This window comes from Rhineura floridana, chromosome 7, assembly GCF_030035675.1.
Source record: "Rhineura floridana isolate rRhiFlo1 chromosome 7, rRhiFlo1.hap2, whole genome shotgun sequence".
NCBI classification, from domain to species: domain Eukaryota; kingdom Metazoa; phylum Chordata; class Lepidosauria; order Squamata; family Rhineuridae; genus Rhineura; species Rhineura floridana.
In genome coordinates this window covers 3,537,451-3,564,546 of record NC_084486.1, presented here as the reverse complement: position 1 = coordinate 3,564,546, position 27,096 = coordinate 3,537,451, and the positions used below count along the sequence as shown (strand labels likewise).

The window sequence follows — 27,096 nt, the reverse complement described above, 5'->3', positions numbered from 1 at the left end:
TCCCCAGCTGCCTCTCATCTGAACTGCAGCAATTCCCGCTTCCTTTTCCATTTTTGTCAGAATCCTTCGATGCCCCTACATGCATCTCTCACCTGCCATCACCCTGCGCTTCAGAATCTTAATTTGTTGACAAAGTCTGACTACTATGGACTGCCACCATCAGAATGTTCTTTAAAAGGCTATGCTGGAGGCTTAATAATCAGCTGAAGGACAAATCTCCTAAGATTTATAATGTGGGTTCTGAGTTCCCACTCTCACTTAACCAGTGATGAAGGTCTATGTTCTAAAAAAGGAACAATGAAAAAAGGAACAATGAAGCTAATAGTTAGGTGATATCAAAATGATGGTATACTGTTTTGAAACTCCCAAAGGCAAACACATAAAACCTGTTAATGAAAAGAGACTGAATTAAAAAGACAGAGAAGCAAGACAGGTTTGCAAATTAAATAAAAAAGCTGGTATACAGTTACTTCAACACTATTTGGTTAAGCCCACATTTGTTTGAATTACAATGCAATCTTATGCATGTTTACTCAGAAATATCACGGCAGTAAACAGAGCTTCCACTCTTGTAAGCGTGGAGAGGCTTAAAGATTAAATATGACCCAACTTGATGGCTTATAGTTGCCAGGTTCAAGTAGTCAGTATTCCATTTTAAAACCAGGATTCAATTATTCCAAGCACACACAATAAGAACGTGCACATGATTTCCCACTCCTGTGGTGTGGGCCAATGCAAGTCCTACGCATCGCAGCAGTGCTATTCAGTCATGCTACCATCACAGGAGGGAAAGAGCAGATATGAACCCATCGTCCCCAACCTCTCCCTGCACATTCCCAAAGCTGTTCCTGCAGCTGTCCCATGGCTTGAGCACTGAATGCCTGCAGCGGGGAGCTTGCTGTGCTTGAACAGAACCCTGATCTTTCAGTTCAGCCCCCAAGATTGATTGATTGATTTAATGCACTTATATCCTAACTTTTCTCCAAGGAGCTCATGGTGGCATACATGGATCTCCCCCTCCTCAAAAAATCCCTAAAGATTAAATTTGTGAGGTAGGTTGAAAGGCAATGACTGGCTCAAGGTCACCCAGTAAGCTTCATGGCTGAGTAGGGATTTGAACCCTGGTTTCCCAGATCCTAGTCAAACACTCTGACCACTATATTTATTTATTTATTATTTGATTTATATCCCACCCTTCCTCCCAGCAGGAGCCCAGAGCGGCAAACAAAAGCACTAAAAACACTTTAAAACATCATAAAAACAGACTTTAAAATACATTCAAGCAAAACATCTTTAAAAACATTTCTAAAGCTTTCAAGACATCTTAAAAAAAGGTTAAAAACATTGTTTAAAAAAAGAGATTTAAAAACATATTAAAAAGCAATTCCAGCACAGAAGCACACTGGGATAAGGTCTCAACTTAAAAGACTTGTTGAAAGAGGAAGGTCTTCAATAGGCGCCGAGAAAATAACAGAGATGGCACCTGTCCAATATTTAAGGTTAAGGAGTTCCACAGGGTAGGTGTCTCCACACTAAAGGTCCGTTTCCTATGTTGTGCAGAACGGACCTCATGATAAGATGGAATCTGCAGGAGGCCCTCACCTGCAGAGCATAGTGATTGACTGGGTATATAAGGGATAAGACGGTCTTTCAAGTATCCTGGCCCCGAGCTATATAGGGCTTTGTACACTAAACCTAGAACCAGAACTTGGAAGTAACTCGTTATTTTTAACGAGTTACTTTTAATTCGTTACAATTTTAAATAACGAGTGGGTAATTCCATTACATTTGGCAAGTAACAGAACGAATAGTAATTTCCCTACTTTTCAGCTTCAACTTTAACATTTCCACATTAGGTTGGACGTTACTTGGGGGTGGGAACAAGGGGAAGTCAGCTCCTGGCTGTGATTGGTTAACACAAGACATGTGCCTCACACTGATTGGACCTCTGCGCAGACTGTCTCTTCCCTCGTGATCTGTGTTAGGAGGCACGGTAGAAGAGATGAATAGGCAGGGGGAGCCTGCTAGCGTCTGATTCTGAGAGGAAAAAATGGACGCCGGAGGAAAAAGCCAGGGCAAGGACAACAACAGAGAAAGAAGGCTGCAGCAGAATGGCAAAGAGCTGTGGAGGTGAGTGACGATGATTTGTGTGTGTGTGTGTGCCCCGGTGTGTGTGTTTTCGGCTGGAGTCTCTGGTTTTGGGGGGGGGCTCCGGCTCTCTGGCTACCACCCCTTACTCTCTGGACTCTCCGCTTCAATTTAAAAAAAATTAAGTTTCTAAGTGGTCTAATTCCCAAGATATACACCAAAACGTAAACCCCCCCTGCACAACTTTTTTTTAAACAGATCATGCTCTAGCTACAACTCCCATCAGCCCAATCCAGTGGCCATGCTGGCTGGGGCTGATGGGAGTTGTAGTTTAAAGTAACTTTTCAAAGCTCTGGCTGCAACCCCGCCCTTTCATGATTGTGAGTAAAGTGCAGACTTGTGTTTGTGTTGTAAATCTCTCTCCAACCCTATTTTTAAAGAAATTAGGCAGGGTTTATCACAGTTTTTATTATGTAGGAAACTAATACTCATTTTTTTAAAAAATGAATGAAGTTTATTTATTTATTTTTATTATTTGATTTATATCCCACCCTTCCTCCCAGAAGGAGCCCAGGGCAGCAAACAAAAGCACTAAAAACACTTTAAAAATCATAAAAACAGACTTTAAAATATATTAAAACAAAACATCTTTAAAAACATTTTTAAAAGCTTTAAAAACATTTTTTTAAGAAAAAGTTTAAAAACATATTAAAAAGCAATTTCAACACAGACGCAGACTGGGATAAGCTCTCAACTTAAAGGACTTGTTAAAAGAACAAGTTCCTTATCACTTGAGGCTGCAGTTTTCCCTGGTTGAGTAAGCCCCATTGAATACATTGGGACTTGCTTCTGAGTAAACAAACATAGGATTGCACTATAAATATCTTTACAGGTTATATAAATAAACATATTTGATAGTCATGCTTATATAAATATTTTCATAGAATAGTAGAGTTGGAAGGGGCCTATAAGGCCATCAAGTCCAACCCCCTGCTCAATGCAGGAATCCAAATCAAAGCATTCCCGACAGATGGCTGTCCAGCTGCCTCTTGAATGCCTCCAGTGTCGGAGAGCCCACTACCTCTCTAGTAATTAGTTCCATTGTTGTATGGCTCTAAAAGTTAGGAAGCTTTTCCTGATGTCCAGTCGAAATCTGGCTTCTTGCAACTTGAGCCCATTATTCTGTGTCCTGCACTCTGGGATCATTGAGAAGAGATCCTGGCCCTCCTCTGTGTGGCAACCTTTCAAGTACTTGAAGAGTGCTATCATATCTCCCCTCAGTCTTCTCTTCTCCAGGTTAAATATGCCCAGTTCCTTCAGTCTCTCCTCATAGGGCGTTGTTTCCAGTCCCCTGATCATCCTTGTTGCCCTCTTTTGAAACTGTTCCAGTTTGTCTGCATCCTTCTTGAAGTGCAGAGACCAGAACTGGACACAGCACTCAAGATGAGGCCTAACCAGTGCTGAATAGAGGGGAACTAATACTTCACATGATTTGGAAACTATACTTCTGTTAATGCAGCCTGATATAGCATTTGCCTTTTTTGCAGCCACATCACACTGTTGGCTCATATTCAGCTTGTGATCAACAACAATTCCAAGATCCTTCTTGCATGTTGTACTGCTGAGCCAAGTATCCCCCATCTTATAACTGTGCATTTGGTTTCTTTTTCCTAAGTGTAGAACTTTTACTTCCACCCAGTTTTGTCATGCTGTGTCCCTATAAGTATCCAATTGCATACTATGGCTGTACAATACTTCCTTTACATTTTAAGTATGCCTTGGGGCAGTCATGGTTCTCCATTGTTTTCATCCTGAGGGGCAGATAGGCTGAGAAATGGTGAGTAGCCCATGGTCACCCACTACACTTTATAGCTTATTTTCATTTTGAAAAATTAATTAAAACAATTTACATGCAGGCAAAATTTATTAAGCGGATTCACACAATATGTGTAAAGCACATCCAACTCGCATTTAAAGTGCATAACTTCCCCTAAAGAATTCTGGGAAGTGTCATTTCCCCCTCACAATTATAGTTCTCACCACTCTTAACAAACTGCAGTTCCCATGATTCTGTGGTGGGATTCATGTGCTTCAAATGGGTGTTGAATGTGCTTTAAAGGAATGGTGTGGATCTGCCCTAGGTATGATGTTCATTCAAGAGTGAATTGAAAAGAACAATTTTAAAAGATACTTCTTACTCTTACTCATTTTTCAGACCTCTTTCTGAAGTAAAGGCTCAAATCTGTAAAAACATTTGGAGCAGCCTCATTAAAAGATAAGGGCAGGGTATTCCAGGCAGGGGGTTGCCAACCCTGCTTGGATATGGATGTCTTTGCAGAAGAACCCTAGTCAAGGTTTACCAACAGCACAGTCCAAACTATATCTACTTAGAAGTCAGTCCTGTTGAGTTCTATGGGGCTTGATCCCTTAGTAAATGTGTTTAGAATTGCAGCCTTCAGGAGCCTCCATCTTTACTCCCCAAAGCTCCCATCTAACATCTCCACAACACTAGGCTCCTTTGTCTCTGCTGTGGCCTTCTGGTGACTGCCCTAGCCTGAAGGCACTTAACCCTTCTTGCTGAAAGCAAGTAGGCTAGATTAAATGTTCCCTACCCAGGCTCATATATATAAAATATAAACGGCATTTTGTCAAAAGTATTTTTGTCTACATTTTATACCTCATCCTTGGTTTTCCAAGCTTGGCATGGAACGCTTCTCATACAGAATTAATTTGAAATGCTGCATATTTATTATCATAATCATCATATTCAAAATAAAAAATATATGTACCGCCTTCAAGTTGATTCCAACTTATGGTGACCCTATGAATAGGGTTTTCATGAGGCTGAGAGGCAGTGACTGGTCCAAGGTCAGTGAGCTTTATGGCTATGTGGGGATTTGAACCCTAGTCTCATTTTGTTCTCACAACAACCCTGTGAGATAGTAGGTTAGACTGGCCCAGGCAGGGTTATTCAGTGAGCAAATAGGATCTCTTTTAATTGTGCTATCGACCTGCTTACTTCCACTCTGACTGGGGCATCTTGCAGCATGGGGAAGAGATGGGGGCACATCACAGCTGAAGTTCACCCATATAGGAGCATTATCTCTTGTTTATTACAGAGACGCCTGTTGCAGGTTTTGCTGCTGAGAGCAGCAGTCAGTTAGTGCGGCCACAGTTTGTTGATCACAGCTTGTTGATCCTGAGGAGGCAAAACTAGAAAGTGAGGTTAGATGTGCAGCAGCCAAGGCCAGCACCTTGTAGGAGTTTTTTTAAAAAAGTAACTGAAATGTAATTGTAGTGATTACTTTTGAGAAAAAGTAAAGTAATCAGTTACTTTCAGAGCAATTGTAATTGTAACGGTAATTACTACTTTTTTGGGCCAAGTAATTGTAACTGTAATTTATTACTTTTTAAAAGTAATCTTCCAAGCTCTGCCTAGAACCTTGAACTTGGCCCGGTAGCAAATGGGCAGCCAGTGCAATTCTTTCAGCACCAGCGTGACATGTTGGCAATACTCTGCCACAGTGAACAGTCTCGCCGCCGCATTTTGCACCAGCTGCAGCTTCCAGACCAACCTCAAGGGCAGCCCCACATAGAGCGCATTGCAGTAATCCAGCCTGGAGGTTACCAGTGTGTGGACAACAGTGGTCAGGCTATTCTGGTCCAGAAACAGTCGCAGCTGTCTTACCAGTTGTAGCTGGAAAAAGGCACTCCTAGCCACTGAGGTTACCTGGACCTCTAGCAACAAAGATGGATCTAGGAGCACCCCCAGACTATGGACCTGCTCTTTCAGAGGGAATACGGCCCCATCCAAAGCAGGCAACTGACCAATTATCTGAACTCGGGAACCACCGACCCACAGTGCCTGTTTTGCTAGGATTCAGACTCAGTTTATTGGCTCCCATCCAGCCCACTACCAAGTCCAGGCAGTGGTCCAGGTCTTGCATGGCCTCTCCTGATTCAGATGTTACAGAGAAATAGAGCTGGGTATCATCAGCGTACTGCTGACACCTTGCCCCAGATCTCTTGATGACCGCTCCCAATGGCTTCATATAGATGTTCAATGGCATGGGAGATAAGATGGTAACCTGTGGCACCCCACAGAACAACTGCCGAAAGACAATAACCCAATGCTATTCTCTGAAAATGACTCTGGAGATAGGATCGGAATCACTGTAAAACAGTGCCTCCAATACCCATCTCACTAAGTCAGCCCAGAAGGATATCGTGGTCAATGGTATCAAAAGAGATCAAGTAAGAGTAACAGGGTCACACTCCCCCTGTCCTTCTCCTGATAAAGGTCATCCATCAGGGCAAAAAAAGACTGATTCAGTTCCATAACCAGGCCTGAACTCAGACTGGAATGAGTCAAGATAATCTGTGTCATCCAAGAGTACTTGCAATTGCTGCACCATAACCCTCTCAATCACCTTCCCTGAGAAGGCGGTATTTGCGACCAGTTGGTAATTGTCACAGACCAATCAGTCCAGGGTGGGCTTTTTCAGGAGTGGTCGGATCACCGCCTCTTTCAGGGCAGCTGGAATCACTCCCTCCCACAATGATGCATTGACCACACCCTGGATCCTGTTGGTCAGACCCCCTCAGCAAGCTTTAATAAGCCAAGAAGAGCAAGGGTCGAGAGGACACGTTGTTAGCCGCATCATCGCAAGCACCTTGTCTACATCATCAGGCCGCATCAACTGAAACCATTCCCAAGAAGTTGCAGCAGACATTGCACTGAACACCTCATTGGGACTACAGTAGATGTGGACGGGGCATGAAGACTGCTACGGAGATGAGCAACTTTACCCTCAAAGTGCCTTGCAAACAATTCACAGTGGGCCTCCAAAGGGTCTAAAACTCCATTTCCTGGCGTTGGTGTCATACGAACATAAGAAGAGCCTAGTGGCCCATCTAGTCCAGCATCCTGTTCTCACAGTGGCCAACCAGGTGCCTGGGGGAAGCCCGCAAGCAGGACCCGAGTGCAAGAACACTCTCCCCTCCTGAGACTTCCGGCAACTGGTTTTCAGAAGCATGCTGCCTCTGACTAGGGTGGCAGAGCACAGCCATCATGGCTAGTAGCCATTGATAGCCCTGTCCTCCATGAATTTGTCTAATCTTCTTTTAAAGCCGTCCAAACTGGTGGCCATTACTGCATCTTGTGGGAGCAAATTCCATAGTTTAACTATGTGCTGAGTAAAGAAGTACTTCCTTTTGTCTGTCATGAATCTTCCAACATTCAGCTTCTTTGAATGTCCACAAGTTCTAGTATTGTGAGAGAACTCTATCCACTTTCTCAATGCCATGCATAATTTTATACACTTCTGTCATGTCTCCTCTGACCCGCCTTTTCTCTAAACTAAAAAGCCCCAAATGCTGCAACCTTTCCTCGTAAGGGAGTCGCTCCATCCCCTTGATCATTCTGGTTGCCCTCTTCTGAACCTTTTCCAACTCTAGAATATCCTTTTGGAGATGAGGTGACCAGAACTGTACACAGTATTCCAAATGCGGCCACACCATAGATTTATACAACGGCATGATGATATCGGCTGTTTTATTTTCAATACCTTTCCTAATTATTGCTAGCATGGAATTTGCCTTTTTCACAGCTGCCGCACACTGGGTTGACATTTTCATCGTGCTGTCCACTACAACCCCGAGGTCTCTCTCCTGGTCGGTCACCGCCGGTTCAGACCCCATGAGCGTATATGTGAAATTCAGATTTTTTGCTCCAATATGCATAATTTTACACTTGTTTATATTGAATTGCATTTGCCATTTTTCCGCCCATTCACTCAGTTTGGAGAGGGCTTTTTGGAGCTCTTCGCAATCTCTTTTTGTTTTAACAACCCTGAACAATTTAGTGTCGTCAGCAAACTTGGCCACTTCACTGCTCACTCCTAATTCTAGGTCATTAATGAACAAGTTGAAAAGCACAGGTCCCAATACCGATCCTTGAGGGACTCCACTTTCTACAGCCCTCCATTGGGAGAACTGTCCGTTTATTCCTACTCTCTGCTTTCTGCTTCTTAACCAATTCCTTATCCACAAGAGGACCTCTCCTCTTATTCCATGACTGCTAAGCTTCCTCAGAAGCCTTTGGTGAGGTACCTTGTCAAACGCTTTTTGAAAGTCTAAGTACACTATGTCCACTGGATCACCTCTATCTATATGCTTGTTGACACTCTCAAAGAATTCTAATAGGTTACTGAGACAGGACTTTCCCTTGCAGAAGCCATGCTGGCTCTGCTTCAGCAAGGCTTGTTCTTCTATGTGCTTAGTTAATCTAGCTTTAATCATACTTTCTACCAGTTTTCCAGGGACAGAAGTTAAGCTAACTGGCCTGTAATTTCCGGGATCCCCTCTGGATCCCTTTTTGAAGATTGGCGTTACATTTGCCACTTTCCAGTCCTCAGGCACGGAGGAGGACCCGAGGGACAAGTTACATATTTTAGTTAGCAGATCAGCAATTTCACATTTGAGTTCTTTGAGAACTCTCGGGTGGATGCCATCCGGGTCTGGTGATTTGTCAGTTTTCATATTGTCCATTAAGCCTAGAACTTCCTCTCTCATTACCACTATTTGTCTCAGTTCCTCAGAATCCCTTCCTGCAAATGTTAGTTCAGGTTCAGGGATCTGCCCTATATCTTCCACTGTGAAGACAGATGCAAAGAATTCATTTAGCTTCTCTGCAATCTCCTTATCGTTCTTTAGTACACCTTTGACTCCCTTATCATCCAAGGGTCCAATCGCCTCCCTAGATGGTCTCCTGCTTTGAATGTATTTATAGAATTTTTTGTTGTTGTTGGTTTTTATGTTCTTAGCAATGTGCTCCTCAAATTCTTTTTTGGCATCCCTTATTGTCTTCTTGCATTTCTTTTGCCAGAGTTTGTGTTCCTTTTTATTTTCTTCATTCGGACAAGACTTCCATTTTCTGAAGAAAGACTTTTTGCCTCTAAGAGCTTCCTTGAATTTGCTCGTTAACCATGCTGGCATCTTCTTAACCTTGGCGGTACCTTTTCTGATCTGTGGCATGCACTCCAGTTGAGCTTCTAATATAGTGTTTTTAAACAACTTCCAAGCATTTTCGAGTGATGTGACCCTCTGGACTTAGTTTTTCAGCTTTCTTTTTACCAATCCCCTCATTTTTGTGAAGTTTCCTCTTTTGAAGTCAAATGTGACCGTGTTGGATTTTTTTGGCAATTGGCCAGTTACATGTATGTTTAATTTAATAGCACTATGGTCACTGCTCCTAATCGGTTCGACAACACTTACATCTCGCACCAGGTCCCAGTCCCCACTGAGGATTGCCGTCCCTCTGGTCGGTTTCATGACCAACTGGTCTAGGGCATAGTCATTTAGAATATATAGAAATTTTGCTTCTTTGTCATGACTGGAACACATATGCGGCCAGTCTATGTCCGGGTAGTTGAAGTCACCCATTACTACCACATTTCCTAGTTTGGATGCTTCCTCAATTTCATATGTCATCTCCAGGTCTCCCTGAGCATTTTGATCAGGGGGACGATAGATCGTTCCCAGTATTAAATCACTCCTGGGGCATGGTATCACCACCCACAACGATTCTGTGGAGGAGTTTACTGAAATGGCCCCAAATCCCATGCTGTGATGCCAAAAGGTTTTTGTGGCCCCCTAAGTTCTCCCCATATTTGTCCATTTAAAAAAAAAAATTCTGACCACACCCACTTTTGCACTTCAAACTTATCCACTTTGACATGTGCCCTTTGGAGCAGTTGAACATGGGTCAATGTATCCTCAGTTAGAAAAAGGTAAGCCACCTCTGGTTTACATTATTATATGCACCAGACTTCTATGACAAGGAATAAGCCATCATGTAAAGCATCTAAAATAAGGGTTTTTTTCCTGCAAAACTGTTTGGAATTGATATGGTATATTATCCATAATGTGCATTGTTTATAGCACATTTTTCACTAAATGTTAGGATGTGTCTGGGTGAGGTGAGCGGCAGTGAATTACAAAGATGCTGTCTTAATTTCTGTGATTGTGGACAGGGGGAATAGAGGGGCTGACTACCATCTGGAGCAGAGGCTTAGATATTTGGTCTCTGTCCCTCTTCTCAGCCCCTCCACTCTTCCAGAAGTTCCTGGTAGCTTATCTGTTGAGCCTACTGGTCAGGTGATATTGCTATTTAGTGACAAGATCATGGCCATCCACAATTTGATCATGGATGAAGGGGGCTGACTTAGCATGTATTACTGAGACTTGGGTACATGAATTAGGTGGGCCTAACCTAACTCAGCTGTGCCCATTCAGGTACTCGGTACAGCATCAGGCCAGACTGGAGAGTCAAGGGGGGCATGTTGCCATTGTCCACAGAAGTACCATCTCCCTTACCAGAAAACCTCTTGAACTTGTGGTGGGCTTAGAGGGTTTGCATCTCATGTTGGGCCAGAGAGACAGACTATGGATGCTGCTGGTGCATCAACCACCCTGCTGCCCAGTGACCTCCTTGACTGAGGTGGTTTCTAGCATGGAGTTGGAGACGGGACTTCTGTATCCATGTGGAGGCTACTATTGGGCTGACTCAGGACTTTGTAGTCTCCATGACAACCATGAGATTGTGTCAAAATGGTTATTAGTCTAAGACACCAGGCAGGACACACACTTGATATAGTATTTTCTCTGAATAAAGAGGGATGAATTAAAGATGGGGGGGGGATGCAATGCACTCCCTTGTCATTGTCTGGTGAAGTTTAGACTGGTGATGGCAATTCCCCCCATCAAGGGTGATGCGCTTATTTTCGTGGCCTGCCTTCAGAGACAGATGGAACCTAACAGGTTCCTAAATGCTCTGGGGGATCTTCCAGTGGAGAAAGCTGAAGATCTTGTTGTAGCCCTGGTCTTATTAAGGAATGGCGAAATTAGATGGACGATTGAATCAATCACTCCTGAGTGTCCTCTCCAGCACTGCAGAGCTAAAGTGGTTCTTTGGTATTATTGGGAGCTGCAGGCTATGAAACAAACTGGATGAAGACTAGAGTGCAAGTGGCGCAAATCTTACTCTGAAGCTGACCAGACACTGAGTAGTGAACATAACTGTTGGTGAAGGTGGAGCACTTCATAGCCTATATTACATCCTCTAGAATTTTGTTTTATTAAATCTTCACAGAACAGGCCAAACAAGAGCATGAGAACTGGCAGGACTGAGCACTCAACTGACTGTATAGTGTTTTTTTTAGTTGTTTTCAAAAAAGAGCAAACTTTAAAGTGGCTAGTGCATAAATCCCTGGCTCTACCTGTCTGAAATTTGGCAGAATTAATCCCCTCTGGAGGGTCTACCATGTCTCCAAATTTCATGCACCTATGTGGAAAAAAAAGTTATGGCCATATTAGTTTGCCAGTGCAAGTCAATGGGATGACTGGAGGTTTGGATTTCCAAATTTTGATTTGGATTCAAGGTCCTAATTGGGCCAGATCAGGTCTGAAGGGGGGGAGGCTTGCAGAATCCTAGCAATTGGGATCAAAATCCTGCCCCCGCTGCAGCTATGAGGCTTAATAGGAAAGCTGGGGGAAATGTAGTAGGAAGAGATAAACCTTCCCTTTAGAAGTCTTGATGACAATTGGGCCACCCCACAACTATAATTAAATGGGGGGGAGGGGTAGACATAGCTGCATACTACGCACATTTAGCATAATGTGAAGTTTGGCACCAACTCTTGACTTCACTATATGTAAACTCTTCCTGCACCTCTAAAGGGCACCTAATTTTAATGATCAGAGATATTACAACAGCATCCTTGTTAAGACCTTGTTAAGTGTAACACAAAATTCATTCTCTCTTCCTCTCTCTCTCTTATTGTTTTGTTGCTTATCCATTACAATGATGCTTCATATTTTAAGTCTCAGCACAGTGGGAAGGACAGCCTGGCTGGGAGTCCAGAGTCTGTGAGTTCAAATCCCCACTCATGTCTCCTGGGTGTCAAGGACCAGCTAAAGCTCACCCCCACAGTGAGTGGCTAAGGGGTTAAGTGCCCTGCCACCTGTGCAGCCGTGGGCAAGCTTCATAGTCCCAAGGAACCCAGTTGCCCACCAGATGGCAGTTGTGGACAAGGAAGGGGCTGGCATATGCAGCTGTGGCAAGCTGAGCAGGCCCTAGCCAGCTGGGGAGGACTAGTCTCAGAGGGAGGCAATGGTAAACCCCCTCTGAATACCGCTTACCATGAAAACCCTAATCATTTTAGCATGTGTTTTAAATTGTTTTTATATTGTTTTAAATTTTAAAATTGTGTTTTAAATTGTTTTTAAAATATGTGTTTTAAATTGTATATTTGTTTTAATGTTTTTGATTGCTGTAAACCGCCCAGAGAGCTTCGGCTATGGGGCAGTATACAAGTGCAATAAATAAATAAATAGGGTAGCCATAAGTTAGGATCGACTTGAAGGCAGTCCATTTCCATATATCTTCACATATTGTAAATTGTTTGATATAGGAAAATCTGCCAGATTATGAAAGGAAAACAGTTTCTTGAGTCTGTAACAAATATCTGCCTCACAATCATAGGTGGTCCATTAAAAAAATATCAAGAAGTCATAGTAAGGCAATATCTTTTTTAGAGCCAACTACAAGCAAGATTTTGATCCTTCTTCTGATAACTCTTCTTCAGGCTGCATGTTAAGCAATCTGGGCCAAGGATGGAAAGAGAAAACCCAGAGATGATTTTGGAACCCAAACGTCTGCATTTTGTAAGTCTTAACATGTGTTGCATAGGAGGTGTCAGATCTTCCATGTCCATATGAAATGTTATTTTTAAGATGATTGGGGTATGAACTATTATAATTCAAATATGTATTTTAATCCACTTTTTCATAAGTAGTAGTCTATAGATGAAAACCTTTTCACTAATCTATCTAGGTAGTTCTTATGCATTATTCCCTAGAATTGTACACAGACATGTGTTATTCTAATATTGCAAGAAATGCTTTTAATTTACTTTGCATTGTTATTTCTTATGCATCAGTATAAGGCATATTTGTCTTGATTAATAGGAACACAGGTTTGAATCCTAAGATAAGTTACCTGAAGAAGATCGTGAAAGGAAAGTTTTTCCATTTCCTCCTCCCCTGCTGCCACAACCTGTAATCCCTGCAAAGCCTCCCTAAAGGGTCAGGGGGGCCTTCTGAACAATGTGGGATGGGGTGCAGGGAATGGAGGGAACAGGAAATGCTCCTTCTATGAACTTCCTTAAGTTAGCTTTTCGTAGGATCCAAACCCAATCCTGGACAATTCCCCCCTTTGCCAGCAGCTCCCTCCACTTCATCCTCCCTTCCCTCCCCAAACTGCCACCACAGGGAGGACTGAAGAACCGTCTTGCCCTGAGGGGGGCGGAGGAGAAAGCAGCAGCTAAATTGCCACCATTCAGCACCCACAGTAGCCCCTCCCTCTCCAACTGTCATGATAGGGGCTTCTGCAGAACCATCTTGTCCTGAGGGGAGTGAGAAGGAGCAGTAACAGCTTTTTTACAACAAACAAGTTGTATTTTCCATTTTATTGTAACTTTTTAAAAATCAATGTTTATTGTTATAATTATCTTATGTAAACCTCTTTGCGAGGTATGCCTGAAAAGGGTATATAAACACTGTCTATAAATAAAGAGAGCCAGTGTGGTTAGTGTTGTACTAGGACCTGGAAGACCAGGGTTCAAATCCCCACTCAGCCATGAAGCTTGCTGGGTGACTTTGGGCCAGTCACAGTCTCTCAGCCTAATCCACCTCACAGGGTTGTTGTGAGGATAAAATGGAAAGAGAGGAGAATAATGTACACCACCCACCACCTTTGAGCTCCTTGGGGGAAAGGTGGGATATAAATGTACTAATAGTAAGAACAGTAAGAACAATGAAGAAACCTTATACTATTCATAAGGCACTTCTGACCTTCCCGAAATTATTTTCCCAGGGGCTGCAAGGGTCAGGAGGGAATAGGGAGCTTTCCTTCCATGAACTTCCTTAAGTTAACTTAGGATCCAGGCCATAAGAAGCTTCCTTATACCAAGTCAGACCTCTGATCCATCTATCTCAGTAATGTCTATACGGACAGGCAGCTTCTATGCAGCATTTCAGTCAGGAGTCTTTCCCAGCCCTGCTTGGAGATTCCAGAGACTGAACCTGGAGCTTTATGCATGCAAAGCATGGGGTCAGCCACTGAGCCATAGCCCTTTCCCTAATAGTATTACAGTATTTTTCAGATATTGGGCTCCTGACAAAGAACAAAAGACCAAAAACACTAGGGAATTTAATTTACAAAATAAATAACTTGCAGCAACCAGCACATCGCTCAATTTCTGCTTGAGCAAGAATGCCATTCTTTCTGAAATTATGCCAGATGGAAATGTTCTGGGGAAAAACATGTTTAGACATTCTAAACTGCTGACTTTAAGAGGGAATGCTTTAAATGGGGATCTTTTCATGTTTTATTATGTTTGCATTCTTTTGTGTTAGAACAACTGAGCATCTTCATATGGACTAGCAATTTATAAATTTAAATTTAAAAAAGAAAATTAACACCCCTGTTGCCCATGACTCTTGTGGCTCTCATGGTACAGGTTAGTTCCCCATGCTGTAAAGCTAGATGACATTTCCTAAATTTGACCAGCCAGAACTATATAGATATTGGCCCTATACAGAGGGTGGCAGACAAGGGGCTTTAATCCTACAGGCTGTCTGCTTGGAGCAGGTCTAATGATGGGGCATTTGCTGTGCAGAATTGCAAGGGAAACATAAAGACACTGTGGTGGCACTCCTGGCTGGGACTTTGGGGAGCCTCATCGTACACATCCACAACCCTTGGCCAGAGCTGGATCAAGGGACCTGACCACTATACCCACTGGGATGGGTCCAGGGGAGGGAAACTCTCCTCATCATTTACTGTGGCACCCTGTGTTTCAGGGCTCCACAGTGTGCCTGCTGGGGCCACCCTACTTCCTCCTTGCATTGAGGTCTATTTCCTTACATAGGGTTGGTGGGAGAAGAAGCATATGATCCACTGCTATGGCTTCCTCCCTCCAACTCTCACGCTCACTTCCTCTACAGCTGAAGGAGTCTTTTCCAACATGAAGGTTAAGCTGACAAGGCATTGGTGTCCGGGGTGCTGGGGGCCTCCTGGCCCAACCATATAAACAGCTATGTAGGAAGCTGCTGGAGAGCCTGATGAGGGGCAGCTGCTCACAAGTACCTTAGAAAAATGCTCTTAACCCCACTGGTGAGTATTCCTATTTCCTTTAGATTTATCTTAATAGGTTTTTTTCTACAGAAGAAGATGCACTGTTCCATCAGGCAGATTTAACAGTAACATCTATAGTTTAATTTACTTACATGCTCTATAAACCTTTGGGAATTTATTACTCATCTCTTTCCTTGAAATTTATTCATGTATATATGGATTTCACGAATGTAATATTGCAGAAAAAGCAACAACTGGCCCAACAGGGGAAATCACAGAGATGCCTTCCCATTTTTTCCCCAACGTACCTCTGTCCTGTCCGTTGCTGCTCAGTAGTAGGCCATTCACAGCCGTGCTCCCAACTTCAACTTCTTTGTATTCTGAAAGAATAGCAGAAATGATTGGTACAACATTCTTGTGCTGAGAATGGATAACAAAGTTTCTAAGGGATTCTGCCCACTGTACAGAGATGTCGCAACATCAAGGAGCAGGAAACAGAACTCACATGCAGTAGGCACCCTAGTGCAAAGAAGGGGTCAAAAGAAATACAAAATTTCTGCCTTAATATTTGCATATAGTGTATAATAAAAAAACCTATTAATCCTTTTCAAAATATCACATTCATTGCTCATATTTATTCATTCTTCTATTTCTCTCTCCCTGTAGTCAGTCTCTAGCAACTTTTCCCTTCTTTTTTTCCTGCTTTGTGCCCTTGCTTATTAAGAGTTAATATGGCATACATAGTGTAGCCTTCCCCACTTGCTACTGCTCTTGGCTGGAAATTCTGCTCTTGTTAAATTGCTGCCTATCATGCAGCTGTTAAAAGACACGGGGCTTGTTTAAGGGAAAACAAAGGTGCCACATCCCATGTTGTCTCCAGAGAAGGACTGAGGTGAGATACTTATAGACTGAGTCAGCAAAGAAAATATGTTCAGGAGGAGAGGACTGACTGAAGCAGGGCAGTGGTGATCCAATCCACCAAGGCTGACAGGAGTTACAAATCTGGCTCCTGCTACTATCTGGTGAGTTCAATTCAGGGTTCTAGTTCTAGGGGGAAGAAAAGCATTATTTTCTTGAGTTCCCTGGGGTTCTTGCCACAGTTCCTGACTTTTTCAAGATCTGCCTTGTTCTCTCTTCCACATCCTCTGTTCTAGAGCCAGTCTAAACAGCCTGTTAACTTTTGCCAAAAGCCAACTTCTTGTGAACAAATTCTGGAAAAAATGTTGAGAGGAGTTTTTCTAGTGTCTAGGTACCTCCATTCTTGCAGCTGTTTAGGAGGAAGAAGATAATGCCTTTGTGGAGAAGCTGTTTTTGATATATTGAAAAACAAACTTTAACTTAGGATCAAGTCGCATGATCTGAATACAATGTCTGATATAATCCCAAATGATCCCAACAGCCTTACAAGTTCACCACATGTGTATCACAGAGCCCCTTCTTTTTCATCTCCTGATTTAGCAAGATTAAATCAGATCCAGGCAAGCCTTATCAGGACCATGGATAGCGCCCAGTATGTTCTAGTGGCTGTAGTTCTCCACTCCCCCCATTGTGGATAATGGAGGGAAGTTGCCTCAGCAAAGAGCTGAAGTCATCTGAAGCCTTATGAAGACCAACAAAGTATGTTCTTTGGTTGCCCCTATGTCCATGGAGAAGTTGGGCATGCTCCTTTCACAGATGCTTTTCTGGTTCTGTAACTACTGCTTCTACAAAGCTGAGAAGACAGAAACATTGCCGGGGTCTTATCCCCAGAGTCCAAGGATGGCAGAAGGATTGTATCCTCAGGCTAGGGCAGCATGGGGCTGGTGAGGTTCCTCCCTCTGCCCCACAAGTGGACTTTGTCTCTTTTCCTAATCCAAGTCTTCATTGAAGCAGTGCAGGGGCCTGGGTTTCCAGGTCATGACAGGAAGAGATTGCTGATAATATGATGAAGGGGGATGTGGTAAGATACTACCTACATAGGAGTTTCAATGAAGCCTCGTCTTCTGCAGCTGAGGCAGTTTGGTCCAAACTGATTATCAATGAGCCACTGAGAGAGGGGTCTGTATATCCATTACCATAGGTCTCCAAAATTAATATATTATAAATAGTAGAGACACAAAACTTTGAGGGGGGGAATAGAGAGATCTAATGCAGGAGTTTAGATACACTCTTATTTATTAGTCTTTCTTTCTTGCCTGCCTACCTGCAGCCAGTTACACTGGTTTTGTTCTGGTAGAGGGTTTTAAGACACATTAATGAAAAGCATTGAAAAAGAAGGGCTGGTGTTTGTATGAGATATTCTCCCTTAGCCAATCTGTTATAAATAATTTGTGTAACAGATAAGTATACATTGATTGTGTATATTTTGCTTGTGTTAAGAGACTAAAGTAAAGATAACAAGATAAAGGACTGAGGTTCTTCAGTGACTATGGAGACAGAAATTGAGGTGTGGGCTGAAGCACTGATGATTTATTTATTAAATTTATATCCTGCCCTTCCTCCCAGAAGAAGCCAAATTTGATACCAATTTGATTACTTTTTATATTTGGGACAAATTCCTGAGAAGGTTATAGTAAGTGTATTATTCATTAGCATTATTTATGTCCCAGAAAACAGAAACTTTCTTTGTCGGTTCCTGAATCTTTCAACATTCAGCTTCATCAAATATCCCTAAATTCCAGTATTATGACAGAGAGAGAAAAAAACTTTTCTCTATCCATTTTCTCCACACCATGCATAGTTTTATACACCTCTATCAAGTCCCTCTTACTTGCCTTTCCTCTAAGAAGTCCCAATTGTAACCTTTCTTCATATGGGAATTGCTCCAGCCCCTTGGATAATTTTGATAACCCTTTTCTGATTTTTTTTCAGCTCTACAATATTCTTTTTGAGGTGAAGTGATCAGAATTGTACACAGTATTCCAAGTGTGGTCGCACCATAGATTTGTACAATGGCATTATGATACTTGCAGTTTTATTTTCAGTCCCTTTCCCAATGATTCCTAGCATGGTCCTAGGCTATGGTCTGAAGGCACATGAGGCAGGTCTGGGTCTGGTCAGTTCTGGGATGGGAGACTGCCTGGGAACCACATGTATGCCACCTTGGGTGTCTATGATGAAGGTGGGGTATAAATGTAAGCAGGGAGAAAAGCATGGAAAATAATTTAGTGCTTTTATCTAATTTGGGATCTAGTACTTCATTCAAGTCTCCACCCAGTGTAACATTTGAATGAGTCTGGTTTATTGAGCATGCTTCTCAAAATCATTTGCTGATGCACCGTAAGACTATAGTGCCCCATGGTATGGTTTGAAGGCACATGAGACCACCACTTTGCAGAAGCTAAGCAGGTCTGTGTCTCATTGGTGCATGAATAGAAGATCTCCTGGGAACTACATGTCTGTCACAGTGGGTTTCATAATGGATGAAAGGCAGGATATAAATGTAAGAAAATAGATATCATGATAAGAGAATTATTTAGTTTGGCCATGATAAATATATCTCCTCTGTTGGGTTCAGTAACATCCATGGCTTCAAAGGCACCTTTTTAGCCATCACAATTGCTATTTCACATGATTGATAGGAATCAGCTATACAGAAATGATCTAAAGCAGTAAAGCAATAAACAAACACTAATAACAAATAACAATTCCTCCATCAGGAGAGGATTCCTGGTAAGGATATCCGCATTAGTAGACTACATAGGAACACAGGAAGCTGCCTTATACAGAGCCAGATCATTGGCCCATCTAGGTCAGTACACCAACTGGCAGCAGCTTTCCAGGGTTTCAGGCAGGGTTCTTTCACAGCCCTGCCTGGAGATGCCATTGGATATTGAACCTTGGACCTTCTCCATGCAAGGCAGATGCTCTACCACTAAGAGCTATGGCCCTTCCCAGCAGCCCTCTTAGTGAAATTACTTCACATGATTCCGGCATCCTGGTTTACCACTGGGCTAAATGAGAACACTGTCAAATTGAAAAGATTACCAGGGAGCTTAAACTGCTGTGACCTTACTTCACAACAAACAGCATATGACTCTACCTTTAACACATTACTGTTAAAAGCTGAAAAACTGCAGAAGGTACACATAGGGTTAACATATACTCAGCAGAAACCATACTGTAATTTGAGCAGACTGTTGATATTGTTCTTTCCCAGCAGGAGAAAAAATGAGAAGGCTGTTTCCACTTTTCTTTCCCTGGATCTGGATGATTTCAGCTTCTTTATCCTGATTTTGAGAGTCCAATCATAGAGACTGTTATACTGAGACTTCAGACCAGCAGCAGCAGCCTCCAACCTCCAGCCAAGGGCAGCTTTGGGACCTCGAAATCAAGCTTATCAATTATATTTGATGAATGTGTCTGTACACTCAGAAGCAACACTTTGCTCATGAGTTTAAACAACAACTTGAAAAAGAATTCCCACAAACAGAATTCCCACCTACAGCTTATGTCCACTTCTTGCAGTTAATCAGTGTATGGCTTAAAAGACTTGCACGTTCAAAGAGTTTCTGGTCTAAGGTGTTAAAATATTTGTATAGTTTCACCCTTGTACTCGAATGAGCAGAAGTTGTAGATGACAAGGTAAACATTTTCTTTTGGTGGACAGTGGTGCAGACCTGACTATGATGTCTCCTGGGTGGCGTTTATACAGTCCAAATCCTATATCAAAATCATCTTCCATTATAGGATTGTCTGGCAGGACTGAATGAAGCTAGTGAATGTTATTTATTTATTTATATAATTTCTATACTTTCCCCCCAAAAAATCTCTAAGTGGTTTACAACCCATCTTAAAACATCAAATAGGCCATTAGAAATATCAAAACATCAAATAGGCCATTAGAAATATCAAAATAAAACATTACAAATGAAAATCAAATACAAAAATGAAGATCCACAATTAAAGCAGCATAATTGTCAGGAAAATGAAATATTCTATTAACTGTTGAAAAATAATTTACAAATAAAAATCAAATACAAAAATAAAGGGGGACTCACAGATAAAGCATCATTAAAATAACTGAGATAGAACCTGCACCCACACTTTCCCTCCCCGTAATATTTCCCAAACACATCCTTAGCACTCTTCTACATACAAACCTCATTCCCAAGCATTCATACCAACAACATTGCTAAGAACATAAAAACCAACAACAAAAAATTCTATAAATACATTCAAAGCAGGAGACCATCTAGGGAGACAATTGGACCCTTGGATGATAAGGGAGTCAAAGGTGTACTAAAGAACGATAAGGAGATTGCAGAGAAGCTAAATGAATTCTTTGCATCTGTCTTCACAGTGGAAGATATAGGGCAGATCCCTGAACCTGAACTAACATTTGCAGGAAGGGATTCTGAGGAACTGAGACAAATAGTGGTAACGAGAGAGGAAGTTCTAAGCTTAATGGACAATATAAAAACTGACAAATCACCGGGCCCGGATGGCATCCACCCGAGAGTTCTCAAAGAACTCAAAGGTGAAATTGCTGATCTGCTAACTAAAATATGTAACTTGTCCCTCGGGTCCTCCTCCGTGCCTGAGGACTGGAAAGTGGCAAATGTAACGCCAATCTTCAAAAAGGGATCCAGAGGGGATCCCGGAGCTTAACTTAACTTAAGCTTAACTTCTGTCCCTGGAAAACTGGTAGAAAGTATTATTAAAGCTAGATTAACTAAGCACATAGAAGAACAAGCCTTGCTGAAGCAGAGCCAGCATGGCTTCTGCAAGGGAAAGTCCTGTCTCAGTAACCTATTAGAATTCTTTGAGACTGTCAACAAGCATATAGATAGAGGTGATCCAGTGGACATAGTGTACTTAGACTTTCAAAAAGCGTTTGACAAGGTACCTCACCAAAGGCTTCTGAGGAAGCTTAGCAGTCATGGAATAAGAGGAGAGGTCCTCTTGTGGATAAGGAATTGGTTAAGAAGCAGAAAGCAGAGAGTAGGAATAAACAGACAGTTCTCCCAATGGAGGGCTGTAGGAAGTGGAGTCCCTCAAGGATCGGTATTGGGACCTGTACTTTTCAACTTGTTCATTAATGACCTAGAATTAGGAGTGAGCAGTGAAGTGGCCAAGTTTGCTGACGACACTAAATTGTTCAGGGTTGTTAAAACAAAAAGGGATTGCGAAGAGCTCCAAAAAGCCCTCTCCAAACTGAGTGAATGGGCGGAAAAATGGCAAATGCAATTCAATATAAACAAGTGTAAAATTATGCATATTGGAGCAAAAAATCTGAATTTCACATATACGCTCATGGGGTCTGAACTGGCGGTGACCGACCAGGAGAGAGACCTCGGGGTTGTAGTGGACAGCACGATGAAAATGTCGACCCAGTGTGCGGCAGCTGTGAAAAAGGCAAATTCCATGCTAGCAATAATTAGGAAAGGTATTGAAAATAAAACAGCCGATATCATAATGCCGTTGTACAAATCTATGGTGCGGCCGCATTTGGAATACTGTGTACAGTTCTGGTCGCCTCATCTCAAAAAGGATATTCTAGAGTTGGAAAAGGTTCAGAAGAGGGCAACCAGAATGATCAAGGGGATGGAGCGACTCCCTTACGAGGAAAGGTTGCAGCATTTGGGGCTTTTTAGTTTAGAGAAAAGGCGGGTCAGAGAAGACATGATAGAAGTGTATAAAATTATGCATGGCATTGAGAAAGTGGATAGAGAAAAGTTCTTCTCCCTCTCTCATAATACTAGAACTCGTGGACATTCAAAGAAGCTGAATGTTGGAAGATTCAGGACAGACAAAAGGAAGTACTTCTTTACTCAGCGCATAGTTAAACTATGGAATTTGCTCCCACCAGATGCAGTAATGGCCACCAGCTTGGATGGCTTTAAAAGAAGATTAGACAAATTCATGGAGGACAGGGCTATCAATGGCTACTAGCCATGATGGCTGTGCTCTGCCACCCTAGTCAGAGGCAGCATGCTTCTGAAAACCAGTTGCCGGAAGCCTCAGGAGGGGAGAGTGTTCTTGCACTCGGGTCCTGCTTGCGGGCTTCCCCCAGGCACCTGGTTGGCCACTGTGAGAACAGGATGCTGGACTAGATGGGCCACTGGCCTGATCCAGCAGGCTCTTCTTATGTTCTTATGTTCTTAACACAGCTAATCCCCAACCAACCATTTGTCACAAATCAAAGCTCTGGTCTCTAAAAACAGTATCTGGCACCATTAAGCACTATTTATAATAATAATAATAAAATAAAATTTTATTTAGCAGACACCCATCTGTCCGACTGAACGGACACTCTGGGCGACGTACAATATAAAATACAATATAAAATACAATCCGCTCATATACATAATCATCACATTATTAATATCATAACATCTCATCTGAAGACCATCTTACATTAATACAGTGTAAAACCAAACCCACCCCAGAGATCCCATAGGCCTGCCTGAAGAGCCAGGTCTTCAAGGCTCGGCGAAAAGTCAACAGGGAGGGGGCATGCCGAAGGTCAAAGGGAAGTAAGTTCCAGAGGGTGGGGGCCACGATCGAAAAAGCCCTCTCCCTGGTCCGCACCAACCTAGCTGTCTTAGTCAGTGGGACCGAGAGAAGGTCCTGTGAGGCTGATCTTGTTTGGCGGCATATTTGGTGATACTGGAGGCGCTCCTTCAGATAAACTGGGCCGGAACCGTACAGAGTTTTAAAGGTTAAAACCAACACCTTGAATTGGGCCCGGTATACAACTGGCAACCAGTGTAATTCAATCAACACTGGGGTGATATGATCGCGGCGGTGGGTCTGCTTTATTAAGCGTGCTGCCGCGTTTTGTACCAGCTGGAGTTTCCAGACTGTCTTCAAGGGTAACCCCACGTAGAGCGCATTACAGTAGTCTAATCGAGAGGAGATCAGGGCATGTATCACTCGTGGGAGCAGATGTATGGGAAGATAGGGTCGCAGCCTCTGTACTAGATGAAGTTGGTACCAAGCTGCCCGGCTCACTGCAGAAACCTGAGCCTCCATAGACAGCTGGGAGTCCAAGATGACCCCAAGACTGCGGACCTGGTCCTTCAGGGGCAAACTCACCCCATTAAGTATCAGGTCAAAATCACCCAACCTTCCCTTGTCCCCCACTAGTAATACCTCAGTCTTATCGGGGTTCAGCTTCAGCCTGTTCTCTCCCATCCATCCACTTATGGACTCCAGGCACTTGGACAAGGTATCCACAGCCAACTCTGGTGAAGATTTAAATGAGAGATAGAGCTGCGTGTCATCCGCATATTGGTGACACTGCAGCCCAAAACTCCTGATGATGGCTCCCAGCGGTTTCATATAAATGTTAAATAGCATGGGAGAGAGGATAGAACCCTGTGGCACACCACAGTTGAGGGGCCAAGGGTCTGAAACCTCATCCCCCAACACTACCCGTTGATATCTACCAGAGAGATAGGAACGGAACCACTGTAAAACAGTGCCTCCTATTCCCAGTCCCTCCAGGCGACTCAACAGGATACCGTGGTCGACGGTATCGAAAGCCGCTGAGAGGTCCAGGAGGACGAGGAATGCATGTTCTCCCCTATCCAACGCCCTCCTCATATCATCCACCAGAGCGACCAAGGCTGTTTCAGTTCCGTGTCCAGTCCTGAAGCCCGACTGGAAAGGATCTAAATAATCTGCTTCCTCCAAGTGTGTCTGTAGCTGCTTTGCCACCACACGCTCAATCACCTTGCCCAAGAACGGTAAATTGGAGACTGGGCAAAAGTTGTTTAAATCTTGGGGATCCAAGGAGGGCTTTTTCAGAATAGGTCTTATCACTGCCTCCTTGAGGGGCAATGGGATTACAACCTCCTCCAAGGATGCATTTACCATTGCCTTGATCCCATTGCCCAGTCTCTCTTTACAGCTCATAACGAGCCATGAAGGGCAAGGATCAAGTAAGCAAGTGGTTGGTTTTACAGTAGAGAGCACCTTGTCCACTTCATCAGAGAGAAGAGGCTGAAACCGATCCCAGCAGACCGGATTGCAACTGACTGTCTCTGGACCCCTACTTGTAACCATGACGTACGGAATCTTGTCCTTTAGGTGCTCGATTTTATCGGCAAAGTGTTTAACAAATGTGTCACAGGAGGCTTTTGATTGTTCCATAGGTTCCTGCGCTACTGGACCGACCAGGCTTCGGACCACTTGGAACAACCTCCTGGGACAGCACTCTGCCGACGCAATAGAGGCAGCAAAGAATTGCCTCTTTGCTGCCTTTGTTGCCCGCTGGTAGGCCGCTATTGCCGCTCTAACCAGTGTCCGATCACCTTCAGTGCACGATTTCCGCCATCGGCACTCTAGTCATCTCACTTCCTGCCTCAGACTGCGTAACCGTGGTGTATACCAGGGTGCAGTCTGAGTTCTATTCAGGAGAAGAGGACGTTTCGGTGCCACCCGGTCTATTGCCCTAGTGATCTCCCTATTCCACTCCATCACCAGGGCTTTGACCGGGTGGCCTTCAGTTAGCTCCAGATCACCCAGCACATTCAGGAATCCAATAGGCTCCATCATGCGTCTGGGGCGGACCATCCTAATAGGTCCTTGTCCCCTGCGGAGGGTGTGCGGCACAGAGAGATCCAATTTCACCAGGTAGTGATCTGACCATGACACAGGGCTAGAAGAAACAGTCCCCATCTTCAGATCACTTTCCTTCTCTCCCGCGACAAATACAAGGTCAATGGTATGGCCGGCTACATGGGTGGGACCCATATTACTTAGGTGCAGTTCCCATGAAGTCATGGTTTCAATGAAATCCTGAGGGGCTCCAGTAAGAATGGCCTTGGTATGCATGTTGAAATCCCCCAAAACCAATAAGTTCGGGGTAAACAACCGTACAGCCGCGACCACCTAGGAACTAGCTCATTCCTCCACCTCCATCTAAGGCAGGGATGGGAAACCCTTTTGGCCCAGTGGGCCAGATCTTCATCTCTCCCCACCCCTGTGGGCCACCTTTGACAGATGGGCAGGGCCATCCACCGATCAGTCATATGACATCATGATGATATATGAGTGATCCCACCCACCATATACAGCTACCTGTCAAAGTTGGTCTGTGGGAGGAGGGATCTGCTTCGTCAACATGATCCCTACAGGTGAGTGGAGAGTGCAATCCTGATAGCTGCAGGGGTCTGCTTCACCAGCACATTCTCTGTGAGATTGAGCCCCGTTCCCTGCTCATGGCCTATGGACATCAGCTGATGAACAGGTGGATGTGGCTTGGGAAGAATGGCATTGCAGGCCAACTTGCAGTCCCTGGCAGGCCAAGACTGGCCCACAGACTAGAGGTTTCCCACCCTTGATCTAGGGTACAATAGTTACGTAACTACTCCCACCCAGATAAGGCCTTACTGTATACTCATTTGCTCTCTCATAATGAGTGATATTAAACAACTTGGTTATTATATGTCTTCAAGTCGATCACGACTTATGGTTAGGGTTGCCATATTCCAGTTCCACAAATCTGGGTGGGCTAATTTGCATATTATGTATATTATGCAAATTATTTGCATATTATTTGCATATTAGTATTTGGATTGTCCAGTTGTTTTGTTTTTGTGCCTAGGAATTACCACCAAAAGCTGGGGAAAGATGTGAGCAATCTTTTTTTTAAAAGCAACATTTTCAGCCTTAAATGCCTAGACTCTAGTTTCCAACACTATGAAATATTGATTGATTGATTAAGAGGATTTATATCCTGCCCTTCTGCTGTTAAAAACAGAGCTCAGCACAGCTTACAAATATAATAAAAACAATAAAAATACACAATCAATATAAAAACATAATAAAAACACAAAATAGCAACAAACATAAAGTAAGTCAGGGCAGCAGTACGGTTAATCATTACATATATGATATATTTCAGAGATGTGGTGGGTGGAGAAAAACAAGAAGCCAAAATGTTAGGAAAACGAGTCTTTCACACCACATGCTCAGTTCTAAATACTGTTGCAGCAAGTTTTACAAGTTCCTCCAGTATTCCACTGGTGCAGGCACTCAGACATTGAAAGTATCCGTAAGTTTCTTAGGTTTTATAAAAGCAGAGCTTTGCTTAACTTAAAACTTCTTCTCCCTTTGATCAACCACATCTCCACAGGTTCCACCTCCATACTCAAAATGAAACTGGGCCTGGAAGTGTGCAACAACCCTACACATACTTTGCTAATTAGATTACCAATGCCAGGATGTCTGTCTTATCGACTACTCTCCTGCTCCCCCCCCCCCCCCGGGCATCATGAAAGACCCAGTCCTGGGCTCAGAAAGAAAATAAACATCTGGTCCTCTTCAAAGTATTGATAAGCCTCTTGTTTTAATTGAAATAATAATTATAAATTCTTGCTCTTATCACTAATGGGAGTTAATTATCTTGCATATGCTGCTGTTGTTTCTATGGCTGTAACGGAGTGAGGTTAAAGATAAGTGAAATGCAATTAGGAAAAAAAACAACACAAAAGGCAGTATCACTTTCCTAAATGCAATACCATACCAACCACAACAAGATTCCTATGAGTAAGGCCGAAAACTCAGCATCCCACAACCAGTCAGGATTCATAACCAAAAACCCAAGCTAAAAAAATCCTAGCAGCCAGTCAGCCAACGTCACAGAAATCCCCATGCAGCACAACCTGATCTGGGGACTGCAGTTAATGCAGAATGCTGCAGCACAATTGCTGACATGAGTGAGATCCTATCAGCACATTACACCTCTGCTCTGAAATCTGCATTGCTTGCTGATTTGCTACCAGGCCAAGTTCAAGCTGTGCTTTCCATGTTATAGGTGCCACATAGTACTTGTTCTGCTCTTGTAAGAAATCAGTCCTGTAAAGTGGCAGCACCTATGC

The 27,096-nt window shown here is 43.2% G+C and overlaps 1 protein-coding gene and 1 long non-coding RNA gene across 36 annotated transcripts in view; one reads left to right on the top strand and one right to left on the bottom strand.

Annotated features, from left to right (window-relative positions):
* SORBS1 (sorbin and SH3 domain containing 1) overlaps positions 1-27,096 on the bottom strand; it is a 270,925-nt gene that overhangs the window by 145,440 nt on the left and 98,389 nt on the right. For all 34 annotated transcript variants that reach the window (XM_061634693.1, XM_061634692.1, XM_061634696.1 and 31 more), the window contains one exon: positions 15,595-15,666. In XM_061634693.1, coding sequence (XP_061490677.1) covers positions 15,595-15,666 — 72 coding nt within the window. Of the gene's footprint in view, positions 1-15,594; positions 15,667-27,096 lie in introns of those variants that run through there.
* LOC133388671 (uncharacterized) lies at positions 1,924-20,506 on the top strand. 2 transcript variants are annotated; one of them, XR_009763879.1, is made up of 4 exons: positions 1,924-2,130; positions 12,685-12,813; positions 15,157-15,325; positions 19,428-20,506. It is a non-coding gene; the product is annotated as an uncharacterized LOC133388671 (long non-coding RNA). The 2 variants fall into 2 exon arrangements; XR_009763880.1 differs by having other exon boundaries at positions 19,425-20,506.